Raw genomic sequence first — 12,049 nt, forward strand, 5'->3', positions numbered from 1 at the left:
GTGGCATAAAAATAAGAAAAGGTACTTTGACAGCATAATTAATTGATGTTCTTTAATCTAAACTACTATATGTGAGCAGGGAAATCATTAAATATAATTTAAATTTTGAAAGGAACGAATTTGATCCTATTTTACAACTTTTGGATCAGAAGGATAGCTCTACTATTCAGCAACCTTACTACTTTAAAATCAAGAATGATTAATTATTTGTTTGAGACTTTGAGAAAATTATTTGAAATTATATCTAATAACTATTTAACAGATAAATCTATTAATGAATTAGGAAACAATACCTTGAATGAATTGATGACGGTTTCAATTGGTTGGTATACCTTGAGCAGGAAGCAATTGTTAGAAGAACGTTAGGCCAAGGTTGAATAAAGTTTAAATGTCAAACATAATATCGTAATTTATTTATCAAATAACGTTAACCATTACAATTACCGTGAATTCTATTTGAAAAAAATTGTCAATAGAATTATCTCTTCATGATTTTGAGAAGGAATTCTAATAATTTATCTTACATTATTGTCTATTTAGTCTACTCGCTTACTAATATTATATCAAAGGTATTTATAGACTTAAGTCATGAGATACGTATTTTTTAATGTTTTCTTAGGTCGTTTATTTCTTTTATTTTATTTAAAGTATAAATGTATTTTACCATTAAATGATTACCGCAAAAGATCAATTAACCACAAACAATCATTGGAAATTAATTTATCAGTTTTGTAATAATACTATCAATTATATAAAACAGTATAAAACCGCTAACATAAATAAGGTAATTGAGAATTGTATAAAACATAAGGAAAAAACAATTCCTGGAGGTAAACTTATAACTATTAATTAATATATTTATGAGAATTGAAAATTGTGTTGCAATAAAGGCGATCTTTTTTGGAAAATAAATTAAAAAGGTGGATGTAGTTATGTAAAATTAATAAAAACAATTCCTAGGTTTTATCTTAAGCCTTCTTTACGTTATAAACAATCATTACGAATAATCCAGTAAAAATCTTTTGAATCAAAAACCGATAAAATATTTTTAGTATTTATGATTTTTACTTTTTATTTTGTCTACGTCTTTTAATTGTGTGATGATATATATATATATATATATATATATATATATATATATATATATTTACACCTTTACTCCTTTCTATTATTTGCCAGTTTCTTTGCCTCCACATACTTCTTACATCCTTTATCCAGACATAAATGATTCATATATTGATACCCTTTACTGATTTTACGATTATACTTTCTTCCAGAAATCAAAAACATTATTTTAAAATACTTTAATAATCATAATTCCAAATTTTTAATAATCTAAGTTCCTAAATGGCTTAATATAGCACATCAGATTTGTTCGTTTAGATGATTATACCATAAACTTCTTACTTCTAAAATTCATCGTAAACATCCTCATTTATATCTCCATCAGCTCACCTAATTTTCAGTGCTCTACTGTAATATACATTTCAAAAACCAATATTCCTTATTGGCTTGACTGTTCATGCTGCCATAAAGTGCTAGAATCTGTAAAAATATTTTTAACGAATTATTTTCTAATTCCTTACTTTTATTTGATAACAGTAGATTTCTTTCCTGCAACGAATCATTCCTGGATTATTCAAATCTGATTATAATATATTTTTTACTTCGTAGATCCTTTGTAACTTTATAATCGAAATAATAAAATTCTGTATTAAGAGGCATATTATATTAGTGTTTACAGACTCAAATTAATTTATATATTTGTTAATGCAGCTATTTTAAGGTTCATTTGATGAATGATTAGTTTGTGTCCTTCGGTGTTAAAGTGAGGCGCGCGATTTGCGCTTCAGCGGAACGGTTAAATAGTTGAAAGGGCTATAAATTAGAGTAGACAAGTGAAAATATATTCAAAGAAGCTTACAATGAAGGCGATAGCAAAGTCGAGTTAAAACACTGATAGAAATGTCTACCGACATTTTGCATCAGTGGCATCCTGAAGGAGGCCATACTGATGACTATAATATTGTAATCAGAATTCTACAGGAATCCTGTAGTCATAAATAACTTATTTCTCTTTAAATATTATACACTTTATCCCTTTCCACATTATCAAAACCCTTTTCAAATTCTGGAAAATCATATACATAATTTTTTTTCAACCTGCCTTCTCAAATTGTTGTGTCAGTTAAGATTTCTTTCTACTAAAAGCCAATTGACATTTGTCAATTCGCTTTCAGAAATTGACGAAAATCAATTCACTTTTTACGTAGAAGGTATAGCAGGTTTTCACCTACCATACTTTCTACCTCTTCTTATTCACATCTATAAATTATTATTCTTAATAATTTGGAAAATTAAGATTTTACATTTAAAGTATGGTAGTATTTACCTTTATTTACTCCTGCTTCTCTAAAATCTAAAAATAATTTTCCATCACTTAAATTCTGCACACTAAGGTATACAATCACAATTCCTAAAATTTTATTTTTTCATTAATTTATTCCAGAAATTTTTTTAAATTTTTGTTGTAGTGTAGGAGTCCCTTCTGAAATCATCATCAGTTTTCCTCTATTTAGAAAGAGCTAGGTAGGTTAGTCAGGATATATTAGATAGGTAGAGCTAGATCTAATAAAATATAAGATCATTTTATTAATTCTAAAAAGTTATAATTCTTCTTCTAAAAAATGATCTCCTTTATTTCTCTAAGAACCGGTCTTCGCTTTTTTTCACTATCTATTAATTTCATTTCACGTAAATCGATATAATACCCATTATTAATTGATACAACACATTCTCCTTGAAATCATCTGTGCCAGCTTTTTCCTTAGTTACTTAAACTTTAATACACTCCATTTTTAGTAAAAGTTCCTTATAATCAATCTTTGCTCCTGTCTATTATTTACGATTCATAATTAGATTTTGAAAATCCATCCCTTCCATTATGAATTCTAACTCGTACCGTCCGTTATCTCCTAGCCTCGACTAATTTAAAAAAAAAAGGAGTGTTAAGATTTACTGATATACTTCTAAAACCATAGTTCATTAATTTCTTTGAACAAGTTTGTTTTCTCTATTTTCACTCCATGACCCCTTCTCATACCAATTTCAATTTTCCTTTATCTTCTTTTATTGACTTGATTAGATAATCTAGTTCATATCATATTTTCATTTTCTGTTCAATTAGATGAGTAAAAATTAGCTTACATATTCTGATACATTTTTTCTTTAATGTTAATTATTCTGTAATTCCTAGAGAAAAGCTTTCCAACCTGTAAATCTAGGCCTTAAAAATAAAATTGATAAATTATTATAAAATAAATGTGTAGAGATGAAATCAGCAGCTAATGAAATGACAAAAAAAAAATTTTATTTTTCCATTTTTTTAAATTAGATAAAAGTAACAAAAGTTAAGTTAGCGATGAAAAAAATATAACTTTTGATTTATTCAATCAAATAGAAAATTTAACAAGTGATTTTAGTTACAATAAATTACTTTTAGCAAAATAGGAGTCAAAATGAACAATTTTTTTACTTTTGACAGCCGATATAAGTTAGCCGATATTTTGATAGTAATTTTTCTTTCCATTTAGAGAATACAGTTCTGATGTAGTATCTTAATTAAATTCAAAAAGTGAGTTGAAAAAAAAGAGTCAATTTAATATAGTTACATTTTTATTTTTATTAATCTTATGCATTGTTGTACTTTATCAAAGAAAAACTATCTAATCAGCAATAATACTACATTTACCTCATTTGTAGAGTTTATTTTTGTTTTATGGAAATATTTATTTTTGTAAGATATTGTAAAAGTCCTAAAAAATTAATTTGAAACACATTAATATACAACAAAGACTCAAACTGCATATGTTATCGAGTTCAAATTTTAAATAATAAATATAATAACTAAAGGATTAATACGTATGACTTCTATAAAAGTTTTGAGACGCTGGAGATAAATGGCCGTCAAATTTTTATGACTAAGAAACCTCAGCTAATAGACAAAACTAACCTGTCTATTCTAAGTTAAGAAAAATTTCATTCTACTGTTAATTTTTCTAATATCCAACCAACGAAAAGAAATGAGAATCATTCTTTCACGGTTTTCAATTTTTGTTGTTTGAATTTAAAAAATTAAAAATCCTGCGACCTTGAAAAAAAAAGCAAAATATGTGTAGCTCATTAAATCGAATTAAATAACTTAATGGCATAGGCTAACGTAAAAGAAAGTGAAATTATTATCCTATATACCAGATGGTTTATGAGCCTCCATCTTCTATTCACTTGGATTTCTGACAATATTCTAGGCCATGTGGTATCTACAAGCGAAGTCGCATATTTTGTTGTATGGGACTATTTCCCATCTCAACATTATCTGGCTCAAGTCGTGATTACTTAAACGAAAAACAAGTTCCCATAACCTCTTTGTTTGGTAAACCTACATACACTAGCTTGCACACAAACACAAGTTCACACACACACGAAGGGAATGAATAAACAATACCTCTGTTATATCTACTCTTTCGTTAAAGATAGAAACACATTACCACATTTCTTTCCATGTTTAACAATTCTAATTGTGCTAGTTTTAATTGAAAAAATATCGATCCTCATAATTTTATGTGTTGCGATTCATAAAGTAATTTACCCTCTCATAATTTAAATTTATCTTAAACATAGTTTCTTTTTGGAATTGAAAAGAAAACTCAGGCCCAGATTTAAAATGTTTAATCTTTAAAAAGTTAAATTTTTTAACAAGTTCAGTTGTAGCGCTGTGGCACATTTAGTTGCCTAGAACCACCACTGTTTTCATAAAAATAAAACAGGAAGAATGATAGTTGATTATTTTTTAAATAAAAAATTCCTTTGTTTTACTTCAAAATAAAAGTTTTTCCCAAACATACAAATAATAGAAAAATACTAAGGGAGTATAAAAAATAATGAAAGTTAATATTAGAACAGCAATATACGTTCAGTTGTTATAGAAGAATTTTGTAAATAAAGTAATACTAAAGACGGACAAGAAAAATATTAATGACAGTTAAACACAAAAAAGAACATTTATATATAAAGTATAACACTTTCTAATAATTTTAAATGCTACAATTTTAATAATTTTCTTGTATTTAACATAGATTTACGAGATAAAATAATTTTTTTAAATATTTACAAATAGAGTACCTCCTGACAGAATTTAAAACAGAGTAAAATAACCAAATTGCAGAAAAATACACAGAAACTTTGTATTGAGAGATAAAGAATGCTGAGAATTAAGAAGGTTCTTAAAGACAGAGATGAATTAGGTTAATTTTCTCTGTTTTGCCTTAAAACGCAAAGCAGAGAAACTTTTCTCTGCTTTGCGTTTTAAGGCAAAACAGAGAAAATTAACCTAGCAGAAAGTTTTCACTGAAAGTAAATGAAGGTTGGTATTTATTGAAGCAAAATTGATTAATTTATAAGTGAATGAAATGTAAATATTGTTGGAGAAATCAAAGGTTAATAAAATACCAAAAAAAAAATACGCAAGTAAATCTGTAGAATGTAAGAAATGCATTAAAAATAGGATTAATATGGAAGAGCAAAGAAGTGTATCATATCAGTTGGCTGAAGGAAAAGAATATCTTAATACATGTATAAATGTGCGTCCCAAAACAGTCTACACACAAATATATTCTTTAAAATAAAAAGCTTAGTATGGAAGATAAACAAATAACTTTATCAAATTAGAAAATTCTTTTATCAACAAATTGAAAATATTTATACACAAAGTAAAATGTCCGTTTCTATATCTTCACCCCATTTGCTTAAAATTCAAACTGCAGGGTCAATCTAAATTACTACATTACTACCTCACTAATGTTTTCTGTGAACATTGAAGATAGTTTTAACAGTAAATTTATTTAGACTGGGCTAAAAGTATATGTTAAACAAAAATTATACACCAGAACGTAATTTTTTGCGTAGGGATATATTGCGTCACTGACTGACTAAATTACGTACGTAAGAAATGCTTACATTGGTTTCAAAGGAAATTTAAAAAGAATATATTCCAATTATTCACTATTTTACTTTTCAAAACCAAGTAAACTATTCTCGAGATATCAATGTTGAAATATAATATATATATCTATTACGATTTTCTGAGATATGCGAGTGATTTAATATTTAGAAGCAAGCGCAATCTATAAACTGTATATATATATATATATGATTAAATTCTCTGTAAAACTTGCTTTTAAAAAAGCTAAAATTATTTCCATATTATCTGCCTGTCTAGTCTAGTAGTAAATTCATTGTCCTAAAATCACTCGTTGAACAGCTGATTTTCCCAAGTCGAAGGTTCTGATTCAAATCCTAGAAAAATTAATTTACTTTTAGACGGATCTGAATACTAGATAATGGTTACTGGTATATTTTGGTGGTTGAGGTTCAATTAACTATACAATTCGGGGAAGGTCTGTACAAGACTACACATCATACACATCATCCTAATTTCATTGGGTTGTGGTGAGGTTGCTTATTGTTCACTGGTTGAACAGATTGACACGTACACATCTGCTTTACATACGAAACTAAAGAAAAAGACTTCTCTTTCAGTGGCTTGGGTTGCTTAAATATTTGCCTAATATTTCTAATCGTGTATTTTTCAGTACTTGTAAGGGACTATTAACGCATAAACGAAAAAATTTGTTTTTACAAACATCGAAAAATTAACTAATTTATTGTAATTAGGCATAGCAAGTGACGTAACTAAAGTTTAAAGTATAATGTAAGTCTTCATTTTTTATTTAAGATGTTTACTAAGGGGTTGGGTTGGGTTCTCCTTATAGTGAAAAAAATATTTTTATAATTTTCTAGCTCAGGATGCAAATAATAATAATAACACAGTAAACAGGATAAAAATAACCCCCCCCCCCCTTTCTTTTGGTAGAGTATTTTTAATTGATACACATAGGACACATTTTAGAAAAATTTGAAGCAATGAATTTAATTAATAGATTTGATAAGGTTTGAAAGCTATTATATTAAAGCTAATATAACCCATTAAAACCGGAATAGGCGCAAAAATATTTCTTCTTTTATAACTTCCAGTCAGCCCCATCCATGAATTTTAAAATTAAATTTAAGTTATAGAACAAAATTATAGAGTATATGTGTTTTCTTCTAAATTTATTATTATTGTGTTTTTAATCTTAGAACACTCAATTCACTTTAATATCGCTATTCTTTATAAAAATAATCAATTTTCCCTCCTCATCAAGGATCTAAATTCCAACGCATATACAATTTATAATATTTTATTAAATAACTCTTAAAATCGATTATTTTAAAGGTTAAAACGTTTCCAGATTCAATTTATAATACTCGTAATTTTCGTGGTACATTTTTTGTTTATATTAACAATTTTCTTTATCTTCTTCCACTTGATAGCTATTCTTATATTAATAAAAATTAATGAATAAATATAAACTATACTTAGGTAAGCTAATACAATAAACGAATGAAAGGGGCTTTCATAAGACCTTGAGATAGGATATAGTAATATATTCTCGAATCACTAGAAGGCCAAAGCGATATGTTTTGAATTTATTATTATTTTTTTTTAAATCTATATACTATTAGTGTTTTTAACTACTTTTTTTATCAACAGTTTACGAACAACTGCATAAAACTGAATTTTTAAATCTCATTGCAAAGTAATTTTTGAAGATCTTTTTTTCTATTATTATTATTATCATTATTTTGTAGGAACTTATTGTAATTTCTAGATCAATAAGTTTATATGTGCAGAAGTATCATGAAACGTTGATGGGATTTTAATTTTATTCATTATAATACAATGTCAGCACATAAATAATAATAGAAATATGCGCGCGAGCGCACACACACACACACACACACACATCTTCAAGAAAATCCAATCTCCAGAAATAAATTGTTTAAGCAATAAATCATTTTAATTTATTTTGTTTATTAATTTTATTATGGCCTAACCATTATATAGAATTTATAAGAGTAAACAATTAACGTTTATTTGTATTTGAATATATAAAAAATTTCTAAATAAAAATAAACTAATATGATTAGAATGTTTACACATTTGTAAATGTTAAAAAATAAAAATATGATAAAACAACATAATATATCTTCATTAATAATGGTATGTAACTTTAAATATTTGTTATGTGTCATCAAATAAAAAATTAATGAGTAGTCTTTTTGTATTGTATTATAAATAAGTTACTAATGTCATACTATACCTGAAGGGAGATTTTTTTTTAATATATATAAATTATCACATTTTCAAGATAATATAATGAATTTTAAACATATAATAATTTCTTACTTAAATTATTTATTATCAATTAGTTTTAAATGAAGAAATCAAGAATTTAAAAAAAATCAATATTTATACCTTATATATATTATAATCTCTTACGTATATCGGTATCATACAAACACCAAAAACGATTTTTTTTTCTTAGTAGACGTTTGTAATTTAATTAGTTAGCTATTTAATTATTTTTTAATAAAAAATTACCGACAATTAATTAAAACTATTTATTATCTAAATAATAAATAATAAAATTTATTTGGTGTAATGTATAAAACAACAATGGTTGTCATTGTTGTTACAGTTGTGTAACATTTTCGGGTTGGTTACTAGAGGATAAAATAAGAGGAAAAAACAACAATAAGTTAAAAACTACACAGATATAATCTACGTGATACAGTAAATAACATTCTATCTAAATAATAAAACATAACTCTGTTCCGAGATATATTAAAGTAATTTAATGATAACCCCGTCACACATTTAAAATTTTAAATGTTAACATTTCTAAATATTTAACTCGTAATTAAAGTACAGGAAATAGTACATCCTAAATCTAATTACACTGCATATTCACATAGACCTGTGCTTGGTTTATTAAAATTGTTACGGTACATTAAAACTGGCTACAATTCTCACCGATGCTCTGTTTTTTTTTTGTCTGTACAGAAGAATGAAAAGAAATTACTAAAATTTACCATTAACCTATTGACTGAATTTAATGGTTAATCAATTGAAATATTTAATCGGAAGACTTACGGATATTTTAAAAGTAGTAAAGTTTGGTAATCCTACATTGTTTAATTTCTAATAAATATACATTAAGTTATTTTATTATTGAAATTGTACTAAAAAAAAAAACTTTGTTTACGTTGTTACATTTTAAAAGCGGTTATATGATAACTCATGCAATCACAGCTTCAACATTTTTACAGTGTACTCACTTCACTAATTTTCTTCTTATAGTAAAATATAAGAACTATATTTAAAATTAAAATATAACGGTAAGGTATATTTTTAAAATACATAAAATAGAAATGCTGACGAAAAATATTAAAAAGTTGCAATATTTCTGTAATTATATCTTCCGCCCTCTATAATAAAACATCCCGGTATGTTGAGATTAAAATATTTTAACTTAGTTCATTTGATCACTTTTAACATCTTATAATGTTGCTATAAATAACTATTTTACTTTACTAAACAATCTAAATCTCACTTCAAACGGTCAATAAAATAAAACCAGAAAACTACTTCTCCGGACCAGAATGCCCTATTGTAAGCTTATAATAAAGAAAAACATTTTCAGCAAAAAAATACAGTTATGGTTCACAACCTTGGCTTTACATACTAAAAACCTACTTTAACTTTCATTAAATTATGAAACATATTAATTAAATATTCTTGATTTTAAATTGCCCATAGAATAAATTACTTCAATAAATGAATTATGCTTCTAAGAACTAGATAATTAATATGAATGTAACTAAATTCTGATCGTAAAATTAATAAATTTTATTACAGTTATTAAATTTATTTAAATAAAAGAAACACGAATTAAATAAGTTACCAATTAATCGGACTATCGTCAGTAAATAAAATTGTTTAAAATTAATATATTTTACTCAAAAATAAAAATCAAGCGGATAAAAAGAAAAATTACATATAAATTTTTGAGTCACCCCTGTCCTCAATGTCAGAGGGTCGGTAGTTTGCGCGTGCGCCGACTACCAGTATCAGCCAATGGGAGAACGTGGCGGCAGTAATGTAGGCCGCATATATAAGCAGTGGTACACTGGGCGGCCGGCCCACTATCAGTGATGGAGACGTGGAGATTTCTGGTGTGTAGTGTGCTTCTCACGATATGTCTACACGCCGGTGAGTAGTGCGTGTGATGTTTAATTAGTGTTTAAATAAATAAGTGATAATTAATTATAATTAATTTGATAAAAATTATAGAATATTTAGTATGCTTAAATGTTAACAGTTAAACAAACCTTATTTTTCATTATAAAACGAAGTAAATATTTATTTCAGTGCATAACTTATCCTAAAATAATGGCTGACAATAAACTGGAAATAACTTTTACTATTATTGTTCATAGATTTATAAATTAAATCATTACTGTTCAAATATAATATTATATAATTTAATAAACGTTATAAAAAAAAATGAATTTTAAGGATCAATAAATACAAAGTACTAAAAAATGCGTGTTATTTTTAGAAAAAAGTAATTTTTTCTAAAAATAACTATTAAATATTATTTATTTAATAAATTTATTAAACGTAAATGAAGTTAAAATAAAAAAAAAAGTAAAACATGATAAAAGCCCAAAGAGTAATAATACTTTCAAAAGAAAAAAAAAATTTTTCACATATCTTAAATAAATTAGATGAAGGTATGTTTAAATTATGATACGTTATTGACAACAAAGAAGAATTTATGTAAGTTGCAGCAAACTTAAGATTTAAAATACACTAACAACAAGAATAAATTAAATAAAATTACTAAAATATAACAGCATATCTACATAGATTTTGTAATATTACAAAATATCATTAAATTTTGAGGTAGTTTTACTGTATTTTATGCTGAAAAAATGAATGCAAAAATTAAAGGAAAAAGATATATAATAATTTATTCGCTAGGTTATAGCAGCATAAGGAAAGTACATAACATCGATAAGTAACAAGTAAAATCATATTATCCGACTTACTTTCGTGAAAATATTCTAAAAATTTTAATAAAATTAAAAGCATAATTTTCTGAGATATTTTATATTATACTGGTAAAAATCATAATTAAATTAATTTTATAAATATTAGACTAAGTTAGTTAAAATAAATCACACGGTAAATATTTTGTTACAAAGCCTAAGTGAACAGATTCCCCTTCTAATTAAACAAGTTCGATCAACATAAACCTATTGTAGAAGTGATATATTTATAAAAATATAATGTAAAATAAACATTTTTGGATACATAAAAAATGAGGAAAGAAATATATAATCAGATAATGACAATATATTCTGAGGAAGAGAGATGGAAATAGAGAGGTGGGGATAAAAGAAAAATACATTTAAGTAATATGTTATATCCGTAAAGCAGAATATTAATATTATAAAACTCTTAAAATTAATTACGCTCTTAAAACAATATAATATAAATAAATATTATATTTTAAATAATAATAATAATAATAATTGTTAAATAATAATCTTTAACAAATTCCTATGACATATTTGTAGCCATATTGTAGCCAACAAATGCTACAGTGTATAATACTGTCATCATAAAATGGCACTTGTCTAAGAATTCAAGGTAAACGGGGAAATGAATTTTATTTAAATTTTTTTTAATAAGGTAAATTTATTTTTTTTATAACATAAAAACCAATTAGCAAAATAAAAACGCAGGTTTTAAATATGAAGAAATAATTTACAACAGTTTTCAAGCTATAAATTTTTTTTTCATGCTTAAAATTTATAATATAATTTTAAATTGGCAAAATCAAACAACTACTAAATTTTATGAATGAATTATTCCAGTATGGAGACTTATAACATGAAATTCCACGGTTACAAACTCACTCGCAGATTTATACACTGTGTGTCATATATTCTCATGTAATTGTAAAAAAAAAGTCCACTAAACGTAGATTCTACTTGTATATATTTTTTACACGTTTCGCTTATGAAATTTTCTTTATAA

The 12,049-nt window shown here is 25.5% G+C and overlaps 1 protein-coding gene across 1 annotated transcript in view; it reads left to right on the forward strand.

Annotated features, from left to right (window-relative positions):
- The first annotated feature begins 10,101 nt into the window (after positions 1-10,101).
- The window catches only part of serp (chitin deacetylase-like protein serp), a 79,972-nt gene continuing 78,024 nt past the window's right edge, over positions 10,102-12,049 (forward strand). The window contains exon 1 of the mRNA XM_075356250.1: positions 10,102-10,213. Coding sequence (XP_075212365.1) covers positions 10,156-10,213 — 58 coding nt within the window. The 5' untranslated portion in view covers positions 10,102-10,155. The remainder of the gene's footprint in view (positions 10,214-12,049) is intronic.

The sequence above is a fragment of the Lycorma delicatula genome, chromosome 2 (genome assembly GCF_047948215.1).
Source record: "Lycorma delicatula isolate Av1 chromosome 2, ASM4794821v1, whole genome shotgun sequence".
Taxonomy (NCBI): Eukaryota; Metazoa; Arthropoda; class Insecta; order Hemiptera; family Fulgoridae; genus Lycorma; species Lycorma delicatula.